Source organism: Melanerpes formicivorus, unplaced genomic scaffold, assembly GCF_026170545.1.
Source record: "Melanerpes formicivorus ecotype bairdi unplaced genomic scaffold, bMelFor1.0.p_v2 SCAF_77, whole genome shotgun sequence".
Classification (NCBI taxonomy): Eukaryota; Metazoa; Chordata; class Aves; order Piciformes; family Picidae; genus Melanerpes; species Melanerpes formicivorus.
In genome coordinates, this window is record NW_027142429.1 from 2,874,661 (window position 1) to 2,899,485 (window position 24,825).

A 24,825-nucleotide genomic window follows, 5' to 3' on the forward strand; every position below is an offset into this window, starting at 1 on the left:
GTATACAACTCCCATTTCTGCAGAGCAGAGGGCCTGTGAATCATTGTTTTCATCTCAAATCTGAAGTGTAGTAAATATTCTCACTCCTCATATGGAGAGCTGAGAAAGCTGGTGATGAAGAATGAAGTAGAATAGAATTAAGCAGGTTGGAAAAGCCCTTAGAGATCATCGAGTCCAACCTATCACCCAACACCATCTGGTCAACTAAACCATGGCACCTAGAAAAGCAGGTCACTCCAATCCTGTGTCCAAATTGAGATGACTTCTGCTTCCCTTGAAGGGCTGGAGGAAGAAGTTTGGGTCTGACTGACATTAAGGTGGTTTTGATGCTTGACAGACTCATAGAATGGTTTTGGTTGGACTTCCAACCCCTCTGCCATGGGCAGGGACACCTCCCACTACTCCAGGTTGGTCTAGGTTCCATCCAACCTGGCCCTGAGCACCTCCAGGGAGGGGACATCCACAGCCTCCCTGGGCAACCTGTTCCAGTGTCTCGCCACCCTTAAGTAGTGAAGGTTTGTATAACCTATGCCCTTCTGGAGGGGAAGAGTTAACATCAAAGCACTCTCAGGGCCATGATCCTCTCTATCACTTGACCTCTGATCCAGAGGAAAACAATGTTCTGCAGAAGGGCTTTGGCTTGGGTTGCTTGGGAAGGTGGTTGGTGGTGAAAGAATGGATTCAGTCTATGGTTGGTAGTCTGAAGCTTGCTCTGTCCCCAGTCAGAGGTTTGCCTTCTGTAAAGGTGGATTTGAACTTTGATAGGGAGGTCACTCTGCCCCTGTACACTGCACTGCTCAGGCCACACCTTGAGTACTGTGTCCAGTTCTGGGCTCCTCAGTTTAGGAAGGAGGTTGACTTGCTGGAATGAGTCCAGAGAAGGGCAATGAAGTTGGTGAGGGGTCTGGAGCACAGCCCTGTGAGGAGAGGCTGAAGGAGCTGGGGTTGCTTAGCCTGGAGAAAAGGAGGCTCAGGGGAGACCTTCTTGCTCTCTCCAACTCCCTGAAGGGAGGTTGTAGCCAGGTGGGGGTTGGTCTCTTCTCCCAGGCAGCCAGTACCAGAACAAGAGGACACAGTCTCAGGCTGTGCCAGGGGAGGTTCAGGTTGGATGTTAGGAAGAAGTTCTACACAGAGAGAGTGATTGCCCATTGGAATGGGCTGCCTGGGGAGGTGGTGGAGTTGCTGTCATTGGAGGTGTTCAGGAGGAGACTTGATGGGGTGCTTGGTGCCATGGTTTAGTTGTTTAGGTGGGTTGGATTGGTTGATGGGTTGGACACGATCTTGAAGGTCTCTTCCACCCTGGTTTGGTTTATTCTAAACAAAGAGTTTCCGTATCTGTGCTTGGCGGCGCAGGTCCCCGCTGCACTGAGAGGGGACCCTCTGCCTGCTCCCAGCTCCAGGGCAGGGTGTGCCAAGGGAGCTGGTGCAGTGCAGCAAGGGCTGGGTGTGTTAGGCAGGAGCAGCTCTGGGGCTGTCACTGTCCCCGGTGACACCGGCAGCGCCGGGCGAGGTCCCGGAGCCGGCTGGCGGCGGTGGGTGCCAGGCCGTGGCGAGGCTGGCACGGAGGCACAGGAACGCTCAGCTCCCTCTCCCCGGCAGCCTGGATGGCTGCCGCTGCAGGGGAAGTGGATTAACTTTCTCTTCTCATTGTCTGCAGCGAGCCAGCAGGGAGCTGTGTGGCCAAGCCTGTCTGAGGCCGTGGAACAAAAGAGGGATTTTTTGCTCTCCTGGCTGGCTTGTTGCTGGAGCTCCAACTCCCCTGGAGTCGATAACTAATCGTGAGCTGCTTGTGTGCCTCTCGCTGCTGCTCCCTCCGCCTGCGCGCCGCTCGTGCTCCTCCGAGGAGCTCCGCTTGCCGCTTCCCTTGGCGATGCTGCGGCCTCCCCTCTCCTGTTGAGCAAAATGGGAGAACAAGTGGAGCAGAGTTCTGTCTGTCTGATTTGCTTCCAAGTGTGACAAACGGGGTGTGAGCGCTTATCCCTTCCCCGGAGCGGCACAGAGCTGGCAGAGATGGAGCTCGTCTTTCAGGGCTGGAGTCAGGGAGGCGGCAGGGAGGCTCCTTGGCTGGGAGGAAGAAGTCTGTGGATTTCCATCCCTCTCCTCCCCGCCCCTGGAATGGCCCCACGGGCAAGGTCGGGGGAGGAGGAGCAGGCAGGGAGGGTCTCTGCCAGCCCCTCTGCCAAGGGAGGTGTGGGTGTGTGATGAGGCCTCCTCTGCTCACAGTGTGTGGTGGCATGCCTTCTGCTGAAAGTCCTCCTTGGGGAGGAGGAAGTCGTCTGTCTGTAGAAGACATGTAGCTGTCACTTGACTTGAAGTCTTGCTAGAGGCTCCTACAGCCAGGAAGAACAGGATGGACGTGCAGACCATCTTCTGCTGTCTGGAGAAGGGGATGCTCTGGCTCTTCCAAGAGAGGAAGGACCAACAGGGGAGTTGGGTTGTACTGTGAAGCTGCTGCAGCCCTGCCCTGTGCAAAAGCATAGAGAAAGGTGCTGTGCCAGGCACTGGGGCAAGGCTTTCCTCCCCCTGCTCCAGGCAGCTGCTCCTGAAGCAGCCTGGCAAGCAAACAGCGCTGGGTTTTCCTTTGGTGCCTCCTAGCTCTTGAGGGCTGATTGCTGAGATATCCAATGTAAAGCCTTTTGGCTACTGTTGTGACCTGTGAAGTCTAGCAGCAGGGACTGCTGTGGCAGTTAATTACCTCTTTGTGCTGCTCTTAAAATCTGTCACTCTTCAAACCTCTCGTGTGGAAGTGCAAACTGCTTAGAGAGGAGAAAATGAGCAAAGGAGCAGACTGCTGCCAGTCAGCGGATTTTTGCCCTCTGCAGAGCTGTGCCTCTCTGTGCTCTGAGCCCCTGGGTCGTGTCCAGGATCTGAAATAAGAGGTGAGATGGCTTCAGACCACAGAGATGTGCAGGCTTCTCTCTCCTTGTGATGGCCTTTAAACAGCAGCTCCACGTCCTCCAGCTCCAGTTGCAGTCCTTTGAGCTCCAGCTCAAAGACCAGTTGCAACCAGCTGATGGGGTGGCAGTGATCACAGAATCAACCAGGTTGGAAAAGACCTCAGAGATCATCAAGTCCAACCTATGACCTAATACCTCCTGACAACAAAAGCATGGCTCCAAGTGCCACATCCAATCCCCTCTTGAACACCTCCAGGGATGGGGACTCCACCACCTCCCTGGGCAGCACATTCCAATGGCTAACAACTCTCTCTGAGAAGAACTTTCTCCTCACCTCCAGCCTCAACTTCCCCTGGTGCAGCTTGAGACTGTGTCCTCTTGTTTGGGTGCTGCTTGTCTGGGAGAAGAGACCAACCCCCAGCTGGCTACAACCTCCTTTCAGATAGTTGTAGAGAGCAAGAAGGTCTCCCCTGAGCCTCCTCTTCTCCAGGTGATGAGCATGAGCTGGGTCTTTTGTGGGTAGAAACCTTTCAGCAGCAAGTGGGTAGCTGGCTGGGTACTGCTTTGCCCAGCCTCAGGTGCTGTGTTCAGAGGGGTTGGTCAGTGCCATGTGCTGGAATGGAATGGCTTGAGCAAACTCCCACATTTGTATCTAGACCTTGAGATGTCAGGTCACGGTGGCAGATGTGGTGTGGGGGTGTCCTGAGGGAAGGATGGACACTGTGTTTGACCCTCTTGGCTTCTCATTCCAGGAAGGACAGTGAGGTGTTGGAGTGTGTCCAGAGAAGGGTAACAAAGCTGGGGAAGGATCTGGAGAACAGGGCTGGGGAGGAGCAGCTAAGGGGGCTGGGGGTGTTCAGCCTGGAGAAGAGGAGGCTGAGGGAAGACCTCATTGCTCTCCACAGCTCCCTGAACGGAGGTTGCAGTGAGGTGAGGGTTGGTCTCCTTCTGAGTCTCAGGTGGTAGAACAACAGGCAATAGCCTGAAATTGTGCCAGGGGAGGGTTAGGTTGAAGATTAGGAAAAATATCTTTGCTGCATGAGTGGTCAGGGATTGGCACAGGCTGCCCAGGGAGGTGGTGGAGTCCCCATCCCTGGAGGTGTTGACAAAGCCTGTGGCCATGGCACTTGGGGACATGGTTTAATGGCCATGGTGGTGCTGGGTTGATGGCTGGAGAGCTTTTCCAACTCAGACAATTCCATGATTCTAAGATGAGGGTCACAAGCTAGTGCCAGCCTGAAATTACTTAGAGACCTGGTTTCCAAACACCCTGACCTCTGAGCACCTGAATCTTGATTAAACCCCAGAGCTTATCTGGTGTCTGTAGCCAAGAGGCTGTTTCCAAGAAGCATGAATCATTTCTGGGGCACAAATGCTAACAACTTCCAGTCCTTTGTTCTTGCTGATGGAACCTTGCTCCTGGTCCCTCTGGCTCCAGCAGCTCAGGCCAAAGGTGAGACAGCTGCAGCCACTTGCTGTCCAACCCTCCTGAATCCACCCACCTGAACCACTGATACTCCCTGTGATAAGACTTCAATAAAACTGCCTTGGAAGCTGGTGTCTCCAGGGAGAGAAAGGCAAGGTGTGAGTTGGTGGTGGTGGGGTGTGGGTGTGATTGGTGTGTGGGGGGGGTGTGATTGGTGTGTGTGGGTGTGATTGGTGTGTGTGGGTGTGATTGGTGTGTGTGTGGGAGGTGTGAGTTGGTGTGTGCTGGGTGTGAGGTGCTGCCTTCCTGACAGGGAGTGTCAGGTCCTTTGTCCCAGATGCTTTGCTTTCTGTCTGCTTGGACCTCTGCAGCTGTCCAGCCTGAGCAGGAGGTCTTTGCCAGCTTGCAGCACTCCTAGCAGAGCAAGGGTTTGTTATGTATCCTGTGCTCTGATAACAACAAGAAGTCGTTTCTGCAAACTGATGATCTTGCTATAAATAGAGAATCCAGCTGCTTGCCTTGAATGGCATCAAAGGAAATCAGAGGAGCAGCTCTTGTGCAGGGTGAAGTGGATCCTGGCTGCTTTCTCCAAAGACACTGGTGCTGGGGGATGTCTTGACGAGTGAGATGTGTGAGAGCAGTGCTCCTGAGCTGAGGGTAGTGTGTGAAATCTTCAGCAGGGAGCAGGTGAGGCGAGGTGGCTGGGAGCCCACGCTGCGCCTTGCTGCCTGCCCACCAGAGCACCCGCCGGTCCCGGGCGCAGCGAGGAGGCACTCAGTGCAGTGTTGCTTCACTGCTCTTCTACCATGGGAGGTTTCAAGTGCCTCTTCCTGGAGGAGGTGAGCTGGCTCCAGGCTCGTGCTTGGGAGCTGCAGCAGCACTAAATCACTTGGAGGTGTCTCAGCATATTCCAGCTGCTGACTTGTGAGTTCCGCGCCCGGAGCAAAGCGGAGCGGCAGGGCCTGAGTGCAGTTTGCTTGCCACCTGTGCTCTTGTATCCTTGCCCTCTGTGAGGGCTTCAGCCCTCACACCAAAACTGGTGTTTCCAGGATTGCTGAGCAGCCCTTAGCTCGCTGCTCAAGTCCTTCTCAGGGCCTGGGCTTCAGAGGCTCCCTCAGGACGCCTGGGTCTGGCAATGCTATCTGAGCTGAATCCTCTCAGCGTGTGGTGGGGGGTGGCCAACCTGCAACAGCCTTCTCCTGTGTGAGCTGACTTGGTGAGTGGTCCTCTCTGATGGTGGGGAGCAAGTGCTGGTGAGTCCGTGGTCAGGAGAGTCTCTTGAGCCTCAGGAGGGGATACAGGAACATTACCTCCTCTCCTGAGCATCTGCATGGCCCCTGCAGGGGCTGACTGTTGCTGAGAGGACCAGGAGAGCTGTGCCAGGCTGTGTGGTGGGTGGCAGCCAGGGTCTGCCAAAACGAGCATCAGCCAGCAGGACTTGTTCTAGCCCTAACTCCTGGAGAAGTGTATCTGAGAATCTCAGTAGGAAAGGAGTGTGACTCAGTCCCGCGGCAGAGCCTGGCCCACGGGAGCTCTCCAGCATTACAGTAAGCTTGTTAAGCACGAATTTCCAGAAGTCTTTGAAGCCTTTATTTAGAAAGAGCCTGAAAAGGGAGTCGGCTGTGTTGAATCGAGCTCTTTGTGGTGAGCAGAGAAACCTGAGCAGTGGCTGTTGATCTGCCTGCGGTGGCTTTCGCACCCAGCGCGGAGGGCGATGCTGCGGCGGGGAGCAGAGGGGCTGGCTGCGGGGGAGAGCTCGTGGAACCGGCTCTGGGCTGTGGGAAGAAGGCAGAGCCGGCGGTGGTCACGGGCAGAGGTGTGTTCCCAGGACATCAGAGAGCTCTTGTGCCGGGAGAATCGTCAGCTTGCTCTGCCAGCCGGGTGGGAGGAGGTGCCTGGCTGTGCGCTTGCTGGGGGCACACAGTGGAGTTGGCTAACGAGCTCCAAGAGGCAGTTTGGTGCTGCATGGACCTGACCGCTCTTAAGGCACCCAGCAAATGTCTCCTGAGGCCTGTGGTGGGGTTGTGGTGGGGTTTCTTGCCCGGTTCTTCCTTTTTCAGACAGCCAAGTGAAGTGTACAGGAATATCCTAACTGCTCTGCCTAAAGTAGTGCTAAGTGCTGGGTGGAAACCAGTTTCAGTCTGGGTGAGCTCTAAAAAAAGAGGTTCCTCTTTTCAGTGTCAGTGCTGCTTAGCCTGAGGAAGGGTGGCTGTGGTCCCTGGCTGGCTGGAGTGCTGAGTGCTGGCACCTCCTGGCGTCCCTCAGCATTCCTAATAGCTGGGCTGAGCTGCTGGCCCTGCTCCACTTGTCTGGCTGCACGTTGGGCATCTGGGGCTTGCCTTCCCCTCCCCCAGGGCTCTTCTAGGGGCCAAACGTGTGTGTGTAGCCTTGCTCTACTTTGAAGAGTGTAGCTTGCTTAAGCACAGGCTGTCCAGGGCTCACAAAAGGAGGTTTAAATTGCCCAGGCCCCCTGACAAAGATGACAGTACATTTAGATTGTGAGTAAAACTCTCCTGGACCTCACTGAGATCTTACATGTGAGATGCTTCTGGACCAAGCTGGCAGCATCTGCTGCTCAGGGGTGCCTGTGCTGGCAGGCAGGACCTCACAGAGCTGGTGGGACTGCTCTGGGCAGTGGGGTGAGGGAGAGACAGGAGCTGAGCTGTATTGAGCCCTGAACAGAAAGGAGGATGAGGAGGAGGAAGAAGTGACAGAGGTTGTGTTACTTGCTGGGATCTGCTGGGTCAGAAGCTGAGCTGCTCTTAGCCAAGGTGTGACTCCTGCTGCAAGCAAGCCCTGCCTGAAGCTCAGCCCCATCCATCTGTAAGATCACCCCTGGCTCTCATGGATGGGGGGGCCAGAAGTGAGCCTCAAGCATAGCTCTCAAGGAGAACAGGCATGCTGATCTCCAACCAGGCCAGAGCTTCCTCCTCTCCATTGCTGTCCAGGGAAGTAGAAAGGAAAGAAGTTTCTTGAGACTGAAAGTTGGCAGAGGGGTTGAGGATGGACGTGAAACACTGCCACTATCTCCTCCAGCCTTCTGCTCCTCTGCAGCCTCTCTGCATTTCCCCTCAGATACTAGAGGGGTGGATGTTAGAGAGGAGGCTGTGAATGCTGGCAGTGTGGCTGAGGTGGGTGGCTGGCATGGAGATACTGGTAGTGAGCTGTGAGAGCTGCCTCTCCCTGCCAACGTTGCCTGCAGTGCCTCCTGTCTGATCTGGCTCTTGGGGATGCCTGCATCTGCTGCCTGGCTTGGGAGGGAGAGGCTGAGCCCTTGGCTGGTTATGGTGGTGCACAGTTGCTCTTCTTACATGAGGACCTGAGGGCTGGCATCACCAACCCCTGACCGTGTGTGGCAGCAGGCTCCATGGTGCTGGGCCATGCCACCTCGTTAGGATGGGGTGAGAGTCTGGGCTCCCAGAACTGGTCTGAGGTACACTTTCATAGTTTCATAGTTTCATAGTTTCATTCAGGGTTGGAAGGGACCACAAGGATCATCTAGTTCCAACCCCCCTACCATGGGCAGGGACACCCCACACTAGATCAGCCTGGCCAGAGCCTCATCCAGCCTGCTCTTAAACATCCCCAGGGATGGGGCCTCGACCACCTCCCTGGACAACCCATTCCAGGGTCTCACCACTCTCATGGTGAAGAACCTCCTCCTCACATCTAGCCTGAATCTCCCCACTTCCAGCTTCATGCCATTCCCCCTAGTCCTATCACTCCCTGAGATCCTGAGCAGTCCCTCCCCAGCCTTCCTGTAGCCCCCTTCAGATCCTGGAAGGCCACAATGAGGTCACCTGGGAGCCTTCTCTTCTGCAGACTGAACAGCCCCAACTCCTTCAGTCTGTCCTCATAGGAGAGGTGCTCCAGCCCTCTGATCATCCTTTCCATTTTCTTCCATTGCCACCATGGAGGGAAATTACCTGCCTGAGGCCCAGCCTGGGCTGCAGCATTTCATAGATTCACAGAGTGGTTTGGGTTTGAAGGGACCTTAAAGATCATCCACTTCCAAGCCCCCTGCCACGGGCAGGGACACCTTCCATTATCCCAGGTTGTTCAAGGCCTCATCCAACCTGGCCTTGAACAGTCCAGGGAGGGAGCATCCACAACCTCCCTGGGCAACCTGTGCCAGTGTCTCCCCACCCTCACTCTCAAGAATTTCTTCCTAACATCCAGTCTAACTCTGCCCTTTTCCAGCTGCAATCCACTCTCTCTTATCCTGGCACTCTCAGCCCTTGTCAAAAGTCCCTCCCCAGCTCTCCTGGAGGCCTTTCAGGTACTGCAAGGCTGCTCTAAGGCTGCCTTGGAGCCATGGTTTGGTTGTCAGGAGGTGTTAGGTACTAGGTAATAGGTTGGGCTTGATGATCTCTGAGGTCTTTTGCCAACCTGGTTGGTTCCATGATGCTGTGGTTCATACAAGTTTGCAGAGGCACAGTAGGAAAAAATTTTCCCATCAAGAGTGGTCAGGGATTGGAATGAGCTGCCCAGGGAGGTGGTGGAGTCCCCAAGCCTGGTTGTGTTTCGAGGTGGTTTGCATGTGGTGCTTGGGGATAGGGTTTAGGGCTGACCTTTGTAGAGCAGGGTTCTGGCTTGGACTTGGTGATCCTGAGGCTCTTTTCCAAGCTGACTGTTTCTGTGATTCTCCTCTCCAGGCTGAGCAGCCCAGATTCTCCCAGCCTGTCACTAAGGAGCTGTGTGTGCCTTTGGCACAGGACTGGCAGATGCCAGGCCCAGCCTGTGGCACGGGCCGGTGCCCCTGCTGCAGCCCGCGGGGCCTTGTTTGCCACCCACAGCCCTGTGCAGAGCCAGGCTTGTTAGATGTGCTCAGCTGGGGGTGGCATTCCAGATGTTGGAGATGACCCTTTTCCTCTGAGGGCAGCCAGCAGGCTGATAGAACAGTGCCATGCTATAAATAAACCTGTCAGCTCCACCAGCGAGAGAAAAGCCTTCGGTTTGAGCAGGAGCTTGTGCTGCCAGCAGCCCAGGGGGTGGCTTCCTTCCCTTGGGTTAGAGTAGAATAGAATTAACCAGGTTGGAACAGACCTTAGAGATCATCAAGCCCAACCTATCACCCAACACCATCTGATCAACCAAACCATGGCACCAAGCACCCCATCCAGGCTCTTCCTGAACACCTCCAGGGATGGGGACTCCACCACCTCCCTGGGCAGCACATCCCAAAGGCCAATCTCTCTTGCTGGGAAGAATTTCTTTCTCACCTCCAGCCTAAACCTTCCCTGGCACAGCTTGAGACTGTGTCCTCTTGTTCTGGTGCTGCTTGCCTGGGAGAAGAGACCAACCCCCACCTGGCTACAACCTCCCTGCAGGCAGTTGGAGAGAGCAAGAAGGTCTCCCCTAAGTCTCCTCTTCTCCAGGCTAAGCAACCCCAGCTCCCTCAGCCTCTCCTCACAGGGCTGTGCTCCAGACCCCTCCCCAGCTTTCTTGCCCTTCTCTGGACACCTTCAAGTCTCTCAATGTCCTTCTTGAACTGAGGGGCCCAGAACTGGACACAGGACTCAAGGTGTGGCCTCAGCAGTGCTGAGCACAGGGCACAAGGACTTCCCTGCTCCTGCTGGCCACACTGTTCCTGATGCAGGCCAGGATGCCATTGACTTTCTTGGCCCCCTGGGCACCCTGCTGGCTCCTGTTCAGCTGCTGTCCACCAGTACCCCCAGGTCCCTCTCTGCCTGGCTGCTCTCAGCCACTCTGCCCCCAGCCTGTAGCACTGCCTGGGGTTGTTGTGGCCAATGTGCAGCACCTGGCACTTGGATGTGTTCAGTCTTCTGCCCTTGGCCTCTGCCCAGCCTGGCATGGTCCCTCTGCAGAGCTTCTCTACCCTCTAACAGTTCAGCTCCTGCCCCCAGCTTGGTGTCATCTGCATCAGGTTGACCCCTGATTTTGGAGAGGAACTGGAAGGATGTTGGTTTTTGCTGTTGCTCTCAACCTGATGGAGAAAGTGCTTGCAGGGGGGAGAGGACCAACCTGCCTGGAAAGGACTCAGGGAGGGTTTGCTGCTCTGCTTTTTTTACAGGCACACACCTGCCCAGGCTCCTATTGGAGGCTTCTGCAATCGAGGGGACATGCTCTGTGCCCAACCTAGCTGCACAAATGTCTCCCTCCCTGGGCTGGGCACTTAATGGCTAAAGTAACCCAGAGAATAGTGGCTGTGGGTCACACTGCCCCTGTAGCAGAGCTGTCACTCCCATGCTGTTGCTACAAGTGGAGTCCTTGCAGGCTGTGTTGAGGAGCTGGCTCAGCCTGCCTGCAGTGTGGGCTGGGTCTGGGCTTTCTCCAGGTTGTGCAGGAGACCCAGGTGGGTCCTCCTGCCTTCACCTCACAGCAGGCTAGTATGGCCCTGTTGCTGCAGTCAGGGAGAACTGACACTTGGAGTCCCTAGGGTGACACTTGGAGTCCCTAGGGTGACACTTGGAGTCCCTAGGGTGGGCTTTGCTGAGCTTGGGCTTGCAGGGCTGGCTCCGCTGTCCTGGACATCAGCTCACTGAAAGTCAGGGACTGTCCCTTCCACTGCTGTGAGTGATTGGGCTGGTGTAGCCTCTTGCAGGGTGCAGAGGGCAAGTGCTGACCTGGGGGAGGAATGGCTGGGCAGCAGGTTCTGGAGGGTAACTGATGCTAAAGTCTGTGCTGCTGCAGAGGGAGGAGGCTGTGGGGTGGCCCTGAGCCCCAGCCGGGCTTGTGCGTGGCAGGAGCCTGTCTGCAGCCTCCAAGCACAGAGCTGCACTGGGTGTGAGTTGTGTGATGGGCTGGCAGGCTGAGGGGGGGGTGGCATGTCCCCCTGGGTCACAGGCAGCAGCAGCCAAGGCCTCCGTGTGCTGGAGGCTGCCGCTGGTGTGGGAGATGCTGCTCAGTGTGTCAGCTCCAGACAAGTCACCTCCCAGGGCCCAGCTGCAGGCTTGGGTTCAAGCAGAGATGGAAAGCTTGATCTACTCTTCTAGACAACTCATCTCCTTCCTGCCCATGTGCTGGGCTCTGTGGAAGGAAGAAAATAAATCCTCCCCAGACAATCCTGAGCCTCGTGCCGAGACTGCTGCTGCCTCCAGCACTCTGTGCAGGCTCTGCTCTTGCCTCGCTGGCTCATGCAGGGCCCCAGACTGTTTGTGTCTGCTGAGCTGACAGGATGGCCCCAGAAGGCTGGGCACAGCTGAGAATTAATCAGGAGCTGTTGGTTTAATTAGTAGTGTCTCAGTATATCTGTGCATGAGGGCTGGGTGCTGAGGGAGTAGCTTGTGAGCTTGCAGCCTTAGAGGACACGAGCCCTTTGTGTCTGAGGTTGATCTGGAGTGTTCCTGTGTAAAGACCATGAGTACAAAGCTTCATCTTGCCCCTCTTTGGCATCTCAGCTTCCTTGGTGTCCACTCTTCACTAAGCTTTTCTCCACAGACTGGTTGACTTGCTCTGTCTGTCTGTGGGTCTTGTTGTCTCCCAGGCTTTCCATTTTCCCAGCACCATCTGCTTTGTGGGCAGTGTGGGTAACCCCAAACCCATCATCTCCATCCAGATCCAGGGCAGGGGCTTTACAGAGCCAGGAGATCTCAGGGCATACCAAAACTTGTAATCTTTGTTGAACCCAGAGGTTTCACTCTGAGGTGGAGCTGTGGTGCTGAGCGTGGAGGTGGCCTCCTCCTGCTGCAGGTGCTCATTGCTCAGGCAAGGGCAGGTCCCCACTGCCATTGGCTGGGGAGGGATTTGGGCTCTGGATGACCTATAATCCCCTTCTGCTGGGGCTCTTTCTGGCCCCTGGGGCATGCAGGGGCAGCTAGAGGGGATGGCACCTGCTTCCCAACTGGTGGGGTGCTCTGGGTCCCTGCAGCTCTGGGCATGCAGACAGCAAGCCTGAGGGAGTCTCATTAAAATGTGGTGACAGCCTCTGCCATGGCTTGGGTGGAGAGGAGTGGGGAAAGGAAGCTGTGGCTTCCCATGCTTGGTTTCCTTGACATGAACACTTCTCTGAAGCAGACTTGCTTGTCCCCCACAGCACTTTCTGCCCCTCTGCTCCTCTGTTACCTAGATCCAGGTCTGCACAAGTTTTCCAAGGGGTCCCTCAGTCCCCAGGTAACCTCTGAGCCTGTTGAGAAGCATAGAAGGGCTTGGGTTAGAAGGAACCTTAATGATTATCTACTTCCAAGCCCCTGCCACAGCCAGGGACACTTTTCACTAGCCCAGGTTGCTCAAGGCCTCATGCATCCTGGCCTTGAACACCTCCAGGGAGGGAGCAGCCACAGCTTCTGTGGGCAACCTGATCCAATGTCTCCCCACCCTCACTTTAAAGAATGTCTTCCTAGCCTCCAGTCTCAATCTCTTCTTCCCCTTTCCCCCATTCAATCCATTCACCCTCATCCTGTCACTCCAAGCCCTTGTCAAAAGCCCCTCCCCAGCTTTTCTTGTAGCCCCCTGCAGACACTGGCCAGCAGGTGTGCCCCAGTCCCCTGTGCCGCATGTGGTCGCTGCAGAGGCACAGGGTGGCTTTGCCTTCTGTCTTGTGCCATGCTTGCAGGGCTGGCCACCCCCTTCCCTGCAGCAGGGACAGCTGGAGCCCCTGGGTCCAGCAGGCAGGGCAGAGCCATGGGCTGGCTCAAGGAGGCTCCAGCAGGCAGGAGCAGGGCCGCTCAGGGGTGCAGGTTCAGCGCTCGGTCACCAGCTCTTTGCTGGCCGTGTGCAGGAAGGGCATTGACAGATGCTCTGTTTGTCCTGCATGAGCTGCTGCCAAATGCAACAGCCACACCCCCCAGGCCTTCAGGGGGGTTGAACTAGATCTCCAGAGGTCCCTTCCATACCCTGTCATTCTGTGATTCCCCTCCTGATCCCAGAAGGCCCAAACCAACCAAGCTGTGAGCATCCCCTTCCTTCCACTGCTGTCTGCTTCCCCCACCCCACACAGATGGGTCTGGAAGCCAGAGGAGGTCACCTGGGCCTGGGGCCAGCCCTGCAGCCAGGAGCAAGGTCAGCAGTGACTCTCTGCTTGCTCAGGACATGCCTGGATTTTGGAAGCAGGGTTATGGATGTACAGCCTGCTGCTGGCAGGGGAGGGGGCTGTGTGTCCTCTGCTCTCCTCTCAGCCCAGGAGAGCAACCCACAGGGTCACCAGAAAAAGTAATTTGAAGTCTGTGGCTGCTCTCCTTAAGTCACCTTGGAGGAAGGCAGACGTGCCCAGCTCCTGGCATCTCTAGCTTTGCTTTGTGCAGAGATGGATGGGGCTGAGCTGGCTGCTTGGCTTTCCAGCACTTGGCACAGGCTGCAGCGTTGGCTGCCTGGGAGGCTGCCCAGGGTGGTCCCTGGGGGGGCTGCAGGGGTGAAGGGCTCTTCTCTTCTGCCTGGCTTTGGGATTAATTTCTTCTCTGCCTGCTGCTCTTTGCCTCCCTTCTCCACTCCCTCCCCCCCCCCCCTTTTCTCTGTACTATTCAAAGCAGCCTGAGGAAGCAGGGAGCTGGAGCATGGGCACTGGGGGCCCTGGTAGCAGTGGATTCCAGAGGCAATTTGAATGGGTTTCCAATAATTGAACCTGGCCTGTGCTGGTGTAGAAACCTTCCTTATTTGCTCTGTGTGCAGCTTGGCCCAGAGGTTTCCATGGGAAGGGTCAGGCTGTGCACTTCCCTTCCTGGCAGTCAGGCCGCTGGGCTTTGCACATCAGGTGGCTCCAGCTGCAGCACTCTGCTGGTCCCAGCTTGCCAGACCTGTCCTGGTGGTGCTGGCTTAAGCTGCAGCTGCCCCACTGGCCCCCAAGCACCTGCACTGTGCCTGTGAGCAGCAGCCCACACACCTCAGCTGGGCAAGTCCCCAGTACCATCCTCTGCCCATGGGGTGCTCGTGGAGGGGCTGACTTCATGGTTAGCTTCTCCAAAACCTGGTTAGGAATAAGAGGCATGGTTTGACCTGTTGAACTGGGTGCCTTTGAAACCTCTTGGACAACCTGAGGTGAAGGAGAGCCCAGCAGCTGCCTGGCTTTCCTTTGTGGCTGTGGGGATGAAATTGAGGGGGTTCTCTGGTTGCCCTGGACCTGCTGTCCCCAGTATCAGCCCTTCAGTGGAGGCCTGAGGATCTGCTGGCTCCTCCAGGATCTCCATACCCAGGCACAGGGCAATGGGTCTGCTCAGAGGTGTGGCCATCCTGTTTCTTCCCAAGGGAGGTATGGGGAGCTCATGTTTCTGGAGCAGGTTGGAGAAGAGGCTCCTTAACAAATCCTCTGCCACCTGAACTGCTCTGAGGCTCGTCCTGTGTCTGGTGACTTGGTGTGCCTGGTAATGCTGTGCTGGCAGCTTGGGAGAGCCTGCAGGAACAGGGAGAGTTTCTTTGTTGCTGTGAAATTGCCCTCAAGCTTTTTGGCTTGAAATGTTAGTTTCTGCCCCTTGGGTTGCCACCACATACCTGGAATTGCAAGCTGGGGTGTGTGGTGGTCAGAAATGTGGCAGAGAGAGCTGCCCTCGGGACTGGGACCCCTCAGAGCCCTGCAGTTCCCTCCAGGAGCTGTCCTGCTCTGCAGGCACAGGCTGGCTGTGACCACCCCAGTCTGAGATGTCAAGGGTTAATTGAGAAGCCTCAGAACTCAGAACTGGATTGAGGCTCTGGCCAGGCTGATCTAGTGTGGGGTATCCCTGCCCATGGCAGAGGGGTTGGAACTAGATGATCCTTGTGGTCCCTTCCAACCCTGAATGATACTATGAACTCCTCTGATGGAGAACTCCCTGACTAGCTGCAGTCAGACTTCCAGCCATGGTCTGAGTTAAACCCTCACGGTGGTCTGTAGGGGTTCCACCGTCCCAGCCCGGAGCGTCAGGCTGCCAACCTTTGGTTGCTGTGGGCTGTGTGTGTGCCACGGGAAGGGAGATGGGCCACAAGGGGGCTGTGCCTGGAGGTGCCACCCACCTGCCACAGCAGGAGCTGCCTCAGCTCTGCAATGCAGCAAGAGGCTTGAGTTAGCCCAACAGGCCCTTGTCTGGGCGTCGCAACAGATGGCGGTGAGCTATAAACTGCCGTGGTGAAGGGAGGCTGAGGGGAGCCTGCTCAGGGGCTGTTGCTCCTGAGGGATGTGAATGTTCTGCAGCTCTCTGCTGGGCTGTTCTCACTTGCATCTCCCATATGAAGATGTGGGAGTGGAGGAGTTTGGTCTGGGCTCGCTTTGAGATGAACTAATCCAAATTTTACAGCTTCACAGATTGCATCAGGCTGGAAGGGACCCTCGAAGGGCATCTTGTCCAACCCCCCTGCAGGCAGCAGGGACACCTCCAACTAGATCAGGCTGCTCAGGGCCACAGCAAGTCTGATCTTGGCTATCTCCAAGGATGGGGCCTCAACCACATCCCTGGGCAAACTGTTGCAGTGTTTCATCATCCTCACTGTGCAGAACTTCCTCCTGATGCCCAACCTAACTCTGCCCTGCTCCAGTTTCAAACCATTGCCTCTCCTCCTATCCCCACAGGCCCTTCTAAGCAGTCCCTCCCCAGCTTTCCTGTAGGTCCCCTTCAGATACTGAAATGCAGCTCTAAGGTCTTGCTGGAGCCTTCTCTTCTCCCCAGTTCTTTCAGCCTGGCTTCACAGGAGAGGTGCTGCATAGGTGTGGGACAAGCTGGTTGTGAGCCCAGAGCCAGAGCTGTGTGTCTGAGGTGGGAGCATCTGAGCTGGTGCCAACATGTGGAGGATGCCACCCTCCTGAAACCACTCCCTGTTCCTGATGCTGAAACTCTTATGTGGTTTTGGGCTCTGCTATATGGCAAAAGAGAGGACTGGATCTCACCTGGAGGGGGAGCAGGGGCTGGGGGCATGTGGTGGTTTGCCTCAGGAGGGGATCTGTGCCTGCTCAGACCAGGTCTGGTGTGGTGTGGGCAGTTCCCATCACAGGCCATGCTCTCCTGTTCTTCCCCTGCCTTGGTGGTGCTGATGCATATCACAGACCCCCAGGAGCAGGCTGCTGTGCTGCTGGCCTTGCTGCTGGGTTGATGGTTGGCTAATGAGAGCAGGCATCTGAAAACGTTTGTCCTTTGCCCTTGAGTATAAAACCACTTTGACTGCAATGGGCTCTGGTGTTCCAAGTCATGGACAGGCTTGGTGTTCCAAGTCATGGACAGGCTGTGAAGGCATGGCAGGAGGTCTGTTGAAGGGAGGCTGCTCTTCACTGTGGGATGAGAGACCTCAAGGCCTGGGTAGCCCATTCCACCTGGATGCAGGTAGCAGAGCTCCAGTAAAGGGACTGGAGTAGGAACTATGCATTCCCCCTGAAGAGAGGGCTGGACTTGGGTGTATTATTTCCACCCTGTCTTGAGTCAGTGTGCAGGACAAGGTCATACTTGCCAGGCAGGTGCTCTGGAGAGCTATTCAGGGTGGTTACAAGCAGCACCACTTGCAGCCCTTGATGTTTGGAGGTCGATAGGTGGAGATGGTGAGGTCAGTGTGGCTGAGGAGGTTTGTGGAGCAGGGAGGGGGAGAGCTCTTAAGCCAAGGCAAATTGGCCACCTGCCTGCCAGGGGGTTGCTTCCTAGGAGACACAGCTTGACCAGAGGGAGCAGATGGGTGAAAGAGGAAGAGTCTGTCTGGCAGCTCCTGCCAGCAGAGATGCTCACCTGGCAGAGCTGGGGAGGGGGTTGTGTGGGATCCATTGAAGCTGTTGCAAAACTTGGTGAGAATCAGAACAGGGGATGTTCAGGGTGGCCTAGTTTGTGCCAGGACAGGTCTGTCTGCATGCTCCCTGCCTGGGGGTAGCACCACAGCTCCTCTCCTGCTGTACAGCAAGGCCAGTCTGCCATGGTTGTCTATCTCTGGCCCAGTGTCGACATCAAAGCTTGCTTCCAGGACAGGCATTGGCCAAGGCTAACTGAAAATGTCTTGTGAGTAGCTCATCTTGAAAGCCACACTGCAGGGTGAGCTCTGGGGTGACTTGCCCAAGGCAAAGGCACAGACATAACTCAGATTGCTCTCCTTGCTCTGGCAGGGCTAGGTGTCTCTCAGGTGCTTCCAGACCCTTTTGTGTGGCTTTGCTGTGAGCCCTGTGCCTCTAGCAGCAGGAGGAGGAAGCCTCTGCCTTGAAGTGCTGAGAAACAGTGATGGGAGGTCCTGATGCAGGCCAGGTGTTAATGGGCAAAGTGCTTCTGCTGCAATCCTTTGAAGCAGAGCTGCTCCCAGGGGCTGGGGATGTCTTGTGAGGATGGTGGGCTGGGAACTTGAGCAGCAGCCAAGCTCATTCAGGCTGCACTGGGGGGGCTCCAGCTCTCTACTGCTGCTGCAGACAGGGCTGTGCACCTCTTCCAGCTGGCCAGTGGGCTTGGTACTGAGCATGTTTCTCTTCCCAGGGACAGTGGGATGCTCAGTGGGCTGCTTGGCTCCTTGTGGAGTGGGGAGCAGCAGAACCCTCTGCCATTCATCCCTGTCTGACTGAGGTGTACAGGAGAGCATCTCTGCCACGAAGGTCTCTGCTGTCAGCCCAAGTGTTGAGGCTGATCCATGTGTTGGGAGGGACATTGCTTCACTTGGGAGAAAACTAGAGAGGGTTACCTCTCATGGAACTGAAATCACTGCTGAGGGCTCTCTCAGTGCCAGGAGGCCAGCTCAAGGGCTTCAAAGGTGGTAACATCTGGGGGAGCAGGAAGTGTGCAGAGAGGAAGGGGAACCCCTGCTCCTGAAATGAAAGCATGGCCTGACTCCTCTGCTCCATTTTCCCATCCTCTCTGTGTGTTCCTGAGGCACTGCTCCTGCACAAGCCCCTCTGTGGTACCTGGAGCAAGGCTGCCCCTGAGGCTTGTGCTGTCCCAGTGCTCAGGCTGGTGTTTTCTCTCCACAGCCATCAAGGTGAGCTGCGTGGGCTCCGGCGGGGTCTCTAACAAGATCAATGACACAGCCTGGACCGTGGAGGAGCAGTACTTCAACAGCACTCTGTCCCTGGCAGACAAAGGTAAGATCCACAGAGATGAGGTGGAGACCTGTGGCTCTGAGGTGGGCTGCAGAAATGTGTCACCAAGGCTTCAGCACTGAGACTTGTGAACGTGTCCAGAGAAGAGCAATGAGGCTGGGGAGAGGCCTCAAGCACAAGCCCTGCGAGGAGAGGCTGAGGGAGCTGGGGTTGTTTAGCCTGGAGAAGAGGAGGCTCTAGGGAGGCCTTATTGCTCTCTACAGCTACCTGAAAGGAGGTTGTAGCCAGCTGGGGGTTGGTCTCTTCTCCCAGGCAAGCAGCACCAGAACAAGAGGACACAGTCTCAAGCTGTGCCAGGGGAGGTTCAGGCTTGAGGTGAAATCACAGAAGGAGTGATTGGCCATTGGAGTCACCATCCCTGGAGGTGTTTATAAAAGGATTGAACATGGCAATTGAAGCCATGGTTTAGTTAGTCATGAGGTGTTAGGTAATAGGTTGGACTAGATGATCTCTCAGGTCTTTTCCAACCTTATTGATTCTATGATTCTCCATGCAGTATTCTCCTTCCCAGGCTGCTCTGGCCTGTGCACAGGGGAGAGGAGCCAATATTAGAGATTACAAGAGCTCAGAAGGAGCTGTGCACAGAGAGGCATCCTGAATAGCTGCAGAACTTGGCAGCCACCCCACAAATACTGCTTGCATATCCTCTGGCCCTGGTCTGCCTGGAAGAGAGCTGCCAGCAGCAGCTCTGCTGTTTCAAGGCCCTGTGGGTTCACTCTGCTCCACTTCCTGTGTGTGTTGTCTGTGGTGGTGACAAAACACTGATCAAGGCTGGTCAGCTTCAGGTAGTTGCAGGCCAGGAGTAGTTTGAACTGAAAGGGATGTGGAAGTGTCACTTGTCCTCCAAGAAACTGTCTGGGAGCATGGCAGGAGCAGCCTGGGGCAGCACCACCACACCCCTGCAAGCTGAGATGCCCAGAGATAGCGAGGGGTTGTGTTTTCCTGTGGGTAAAGTGATCCCAGCAGCCTCTGGGGAATCTGGGCTGGGATGAATGCTGCCTTTCTGCTGGTAAATAGGTCAGCCCCACCACAAATAATTCATGCTGGGCCCTGGCTCCTCAGGAAATCAAGCCCTGCCAGCGTTCACCTGCTGAAGGCAGTGGCTGTGCTGGTGACTGTAGCATGGCAGAAGCCCAGGGGAGCAGAAGCTCAGCCCTCTGATCCTGTTTTATCTAATAACAGGAAATGGGTAAAACTGAAGTGGCAGTTTCTGCCAGCTCAGCAATTTTCCAAGCAGAGCTTTCAGCATGGAGGGGAGGCTGACCTCATCCTTCAGCAACTGGCGAGAGCGCTGCTTGCCCTTGGGCCCTGGAGAAGGGAGACAGCTGACTTGGCTCTCCCCTTGGCCTGGCTCAGAGCCCAGGGGCTACAGTTGGAGGTAAGCTGCCCAGGAGGGCTCCTGCCTGGTTTTGGATGTGGTGCTGAGCACAGCCAGAGAACCTTGCTCTGAATGCTGGGGCAGCAAAATCCCAGAGGCTTTATGAGGTGCTGCAGGCCATTGAGCTTAGATGAGTTGGGAGCTGGAGGCTGACTGGGGACTTGAGGGGAGGTTTAAACCTGCAGCTGTGCTGAAAAGCCATAGAATGGTTTGGGTTGGAAAGGACCTTAAAGGTCTAGTTCAAAACCCCTGCCATGGGCAGGGAACACCTCCTACTACACCTTGTTGCTCAAGCTCCCATCCAACCTGGCTTTGAACACTTCAAGGCTTGGAGCCTCCACAACTTCTCTGAGCAACCTGCTCCAGTGCCTCACTACCCCCATGAGGAAGAACTTCTTCCTCATGTCTAATCTCAATCCAGCTTCTTCCAGTTTGAAGCCATTGCCCCTTGTCTTGTCACTACCTGCCCTTGTAGAAACCCTCTCTCCTTCTCCTGCAGGTCTGCACATAATATGTAATGGTTCAAGGGAGAGCTGTGACACTGGGTAATCATGGAATGCTGTAGGTTGGAAGGGACCTTTAAAGGTCATCTAGACCAACCCCCTGCAGTCAGCACAGTATCACCAAGGTTGGAAGAGACCTTAAAGATCATCGAGTCCAACCTGTCACCACAGACCTCGTGACTAAACCATGGCTCCAAGTGCCACATCCAGTCCCCTCTTGAACACCTCCAGGGATGGGGACTCCACCACCTCCCTGGGCAGCACATCCCAATGGCTAACAGCTCTCTCTGGGAAGAACTTTCTCCTCACCTCCAGGCTAAGCTTCCCCTGGCACAGCTTGAGACTGTGTCCTCTTGTTCTGGTGCTGCTTGCCTGAGAGAAGAGACCAACTTCCTACTGGCTGCAATCCCCCTTCAGGGAGCTGTAGAGGGCAAGAAGGTCTCCCCTGAGCCTTCTCTTCTCCAGGCTAAGCAACCCCAGCTCCCTCAGCCTCTCCTCACAGGGCTGTGCTCCAGACCCCTCCCCAGCTTTGTTGCCCTTCTCTGGACACCTTCAAGTCTCTCAATGTCCTTCCTGAACTGAGGAACCCAGAAGTGGACACAGGACTCAAGGTGTGGCCTAAGCAGTGCTGAGTACAGGGCACAAGGACTTCCCTGCTCCTGCTGGCCACACTGTTCCTGATGCAGGCCAGGATGCCATTGACTTTCTTGGCCACCTGGGCACACTGCTGGCTCATGTTCAGGCAGCTGTCAATCAGCACCCCCAGGTCCCTCTCTATTTGGCAGCTCTCAGCCACTCTGCCCCCAGCCTGTAGAACTGCCTGAGGTTGTTGTGGCCAAAGTCCAGCACCCAGCACTTGGACTTGTTGAATGCCATCCTGTTGGCCTCTGCCCATCTGTCCAGTCGGTCAAGGTCCCTCGGCAGAGCCCTTCTGCCCTCTAACTGACCAACATCTGCTCCCAGCTTGCTGTCATCTGCAAATTTGCTGATGACTGCCTCAATCCCCTCACCCAGATCATCAATGAAGGGACATCTTCAACCAGAGCAGGGTGCTCAGAACCCCAAAGAATCTGCCCTGATTGATTCTGTCCTGGTAAAAGCTGAGCAGTGGCAAAGGCCAACGAGGAAATGGGAGTGGAAGAGGTGTGTGTGCTGGCTGTTGGTTTTGCAGCCCCTGGGAGGTTTGGATAGCTGCTTCAGCACTTGGTTCTTGTGAGGCTGCCCTTGGGAGCCATCCCCTTGCCAGCTAGGACCAGCATGGACTGGGAAGGATGGAAGGAAAAGGCATTGATGTCTGCATGCTTTGATGACTCTGGCACAGCCCCTTGGAAGGCCTGAGTTACAGAGACAGCTGAAGTGTGGCTTCCCAGCTCTTCAACCATCAAGGGGAAGCCCCAGTCTTTTGGTTCTCAATTTTTTAGGGCCCAGGCAGTTTATCTGGCTCAGTTTATCTGCAGTGCTGCTATCTGTGAGCTGCCAGCACTGCAGACTCTGCCAGGCTGAGGCTTGAGTGGGTGCCCAGGGCTGGGGTGGCAGGGCTGGGCTGCTCCCTCTGCGCTGCAGCTGCTCATGGAGCTGGCAGCTGAAGTCTTCAGAGCTACCACAGCTCCAGGCATGTGAGGTGAGAAATGGCAGTTCCTGACTTGTCAGAGATGTAATGAAGGGAAGGTCTGTGCTGGAGGACTGTGCATCCTGTGCTCCAAAGCTGAGGTGCTGTAATGTTGCTGTCCTGCCTGGCAAAGCCATACTGCACTTCTGGGAAGAGCCTGCTCCCAGCTAGCAGCAATCAGCCTGAGGCAGTGTGCCAGGTACTTACAGCCCATGACCTCTGCTCTTCTGCTTTCCACTTCAGAGTGGACACAACCACTGGGAGCTCTCAGCTGCAGGGAAGCAGGGAGAGGGGGGTGGTCCCTGTGGGTGGGATCCCAGCCAAGGGCAGCACCCGTGGGGCATTTGCTCTTTGTGTGACTGAGGAGTTACCATCCTGGGCTTGCCATGTTGATCCCACACACCTCTTCCCATGCTCTGAGGGCACAGGGGGGAGTGAGTGATGGGATGTGGCTGGCCAAGGGCAGTGTCAACTTTGCCTTTGGACCCGAGTCCTCCCCTAGAGCCAGCTCTGATCCTGTCCCTTGCTGCTGCCACACTGGATATGGGAACAAAAGCCCTGGGGGCTGGCAGGACTCCAGCCCACAGCCAGGGAAGTGAGATAACTGCTGTCACAGCCCTCAGTATGACCCTGATCCATGTCTGGGCCCATGAATCAGGGGCAAGCCAGCCTGCTGCTCCGTGGCCCTGTCTGTCTGTGATGGGGCTGCTGGCAGCCTGGCAGCCTGGCACAGCATGGCTGGAGCTCGCAAGGGGAGTCGTGTGACAGCCTCAGGGACATGAGCAGCAGGGCAGGAGCTTGACACTGACTCAGCCACAGGGTTTTAGGCTCCCCAGGAATAGCTCTCAGCTGCCCTTTTCCTGAACAGAGCATGGAGGAGCTCCAGCCAGTCCCTTGGTGCCTGCTCTGCTCAGAGCAGAGCTGTCCCTCTCCCCGTGGCTCTGGCCAGGAAGGCTTGGCAGGAATGGGCTGCTCTGGGATCTGGCACCAAGGCAGTCTGGGGTGCAGTTGCCTCTGTGTGGTGAGCTGCCTCTCCACACAGGTCTCACACTGGCTGGGGGTAGAAGGTCAGGCAGTCTTGTGCTTTTGGGGCACTGGGCTGGGCCATGCTCTCTGGGTGCTGGCAGGAGCCCAGGGAGCCAGGTCAGTTGATGGAGTTGGAAGCTTTCCCAAGCAATGACCCCAAAGGAGCCCAGTGCCAGCCCATGACTCCTTTGCTGACCAGCACTGGCCAGCCTCTGGTGAAAAGCAGCAAGCACCACAGGCAAAGGTTAGAGGTTCCACCAGTACAGGTGAGGGATTGAGCTGCTGGAAGGCTGCTCTGTGGTGTCCCTGGGGCACACCACTGGTGCCTGGCTGCCAGCTGGATGTGGCACCATTCACCACCACTCTCTGGGCTCAGCCTCCAGCCAGTTCCTAACCCAGCTCAGAGAGCTGCTGTCCAAGCCAGGGGCTGACAGCTTAGCCAGCAGTTTGCTGTGGGGGATGGTGGCAAAGGCCTTGCTGCAGTCCAGGCAGACCACATCCACAGCCTGCCCCACAGCCAGCAGGCAGTCACCTGGGCATAGGAGGAGATCAGGTTGGAGAGGCAGGACCTGCCCTTCCTAAATCCATGTTGGCTGGCACCTGTGGGGACCTGCAGGGAGACCAGCTCAGCCTGAAACCACCCCACCTCTCTCTGCCTTCCCACATCCTGAGCAGTAGGTGTAAACAGGCAGCCAAGTGCTCTCTGAGGACAGGCTGGGGGGAGGGGAGCAGAGCTTTGCACAGCCACGGAGGCTCGGGTTGCTCTTTAAGCATCAGGGAGTGATGCCAAGCTACTGCACCCACACATCTTTGCATTGAGATGAGTGAGGGGGCAGCTCTGGAGCATCAGCTGTTGCTGGTATTAGACACTGCTGTGGATTTTTTTCAGGCTGTAGGTTGTATGAGAAAGGAGACAGAGCCTGAAATAACCCAGGTGCCTGCTTTGCTACGTAAGGCTCTTATTCAAGGCACTGGCCTCACCCTTCATTTCTCTTCTTGACCCCACTCAGAGCACATCTAGGGTGCAGAGGGCTCAGTCTTGCTGCTGGAGCAGCTCAGGTTGGTGGCTTTGCCTCAGAGGACCTCGGTTGTGCCTGTGCTGCTGTGGTGCTTGCCCCTGAGCAGTGCTGTGTCCGTGCTCTGGGAAAGCCTCTTGCTGGGGCTGAGCAGGGGCCCAGGACCTGCTGGGGGGGTCGTGCAGGGTCTGTGCTGTAGCCTGGGCACTCACACAGAGCAGAGGTTTCAGGAACTCAGGCTGTTTACAGAGAAGCTGTAGGGAAGTGCTGAGCTGCTCTGGAGCCCCTCACCTCCCTTCGTGGCTGGAGGACACGGGGCAGCACCAGGGAGGTTGCTGGGCCCGTGGTGGCTCTCAGGGGAGCCTCATTATTGCTTCCCAGAGAGGAGGCCAAGGCAGGGTTGGCTTTTCCCACTTGACCTGAGTTTGACTTGGACACTTGTTCCCTGGTGCTTATTTTCTTAGGTCCTCTTTTTGCAAAGCAGTGCAATAGGGGTGGGAGGAACCTTGCCATGGAGGGAGGGTGCTGGGTTTCTCCAGGTGTCAGCGGTGCCAGCCAGCACAGTGCTGCTTGTGCCCTCTGCTCTCAGACAGAGATGCTTCTCTTGATCCAATATAATGGAGCCATTCAGCCCAGCTGAGGCCTCCTGCTCCTCCCCTCCCTGCTGCAGCTCTGCCCTCGTTCACTGGGAAAGGAGCAGGTCACAGAATCACAGAATGGCAGGGGTTGGAAGGGACCTATGGAGATCATTGAGTCCATCCCCCCCTGCCAGGGCAGGGTCACCCAGGGCAGGTCACACAGGAAGGCATCCAGGCAGGAAGTTCCTCCTCATGTTTAGATGGAACTTCCCATGTTCAAGTTCATGCCCAGCACCTCTTGTCCTGTCACTGGGGAGCACTGAGAAGAGTCTGGCCCCATCCTCCTGACACCTACCCCTTAGATCTTGGTCAGCACTGATAAGATCTCCCTTCAGCCTCCTCCTCTTTGAGCTGAGCAGCCCCAGGTCCACCTCTCCTGTGAGGACAGACTGAAGGAGTCGGGGCTGTTCAGTCTGG

The 24,825-nt window shown here is 56.2% G+C and overlaps 1 protein-coding gene across 1 annotated transcript in view; it reads left to right on the forward strand.

The window, feature by feature from the left end:
• The window catches only part of ARRDC1 (arrestin domain containing 1), a 53,058-nt gene that overhangs the window by 4,055 nt on the left and 24,178 nt on the right, over positions 1-24,825 (forward strand). Inside the window, exon 2 of the mRNA XM_068164236.1 lies at positions 18,110-18,220. Coding sequence (XP_068020337.1) covers positions 18,110-18,220 — 111 coding nt within the window. The remainder of the gene's footprint in view (positions 1-18,109; positions 18,221-24,825) is intronic.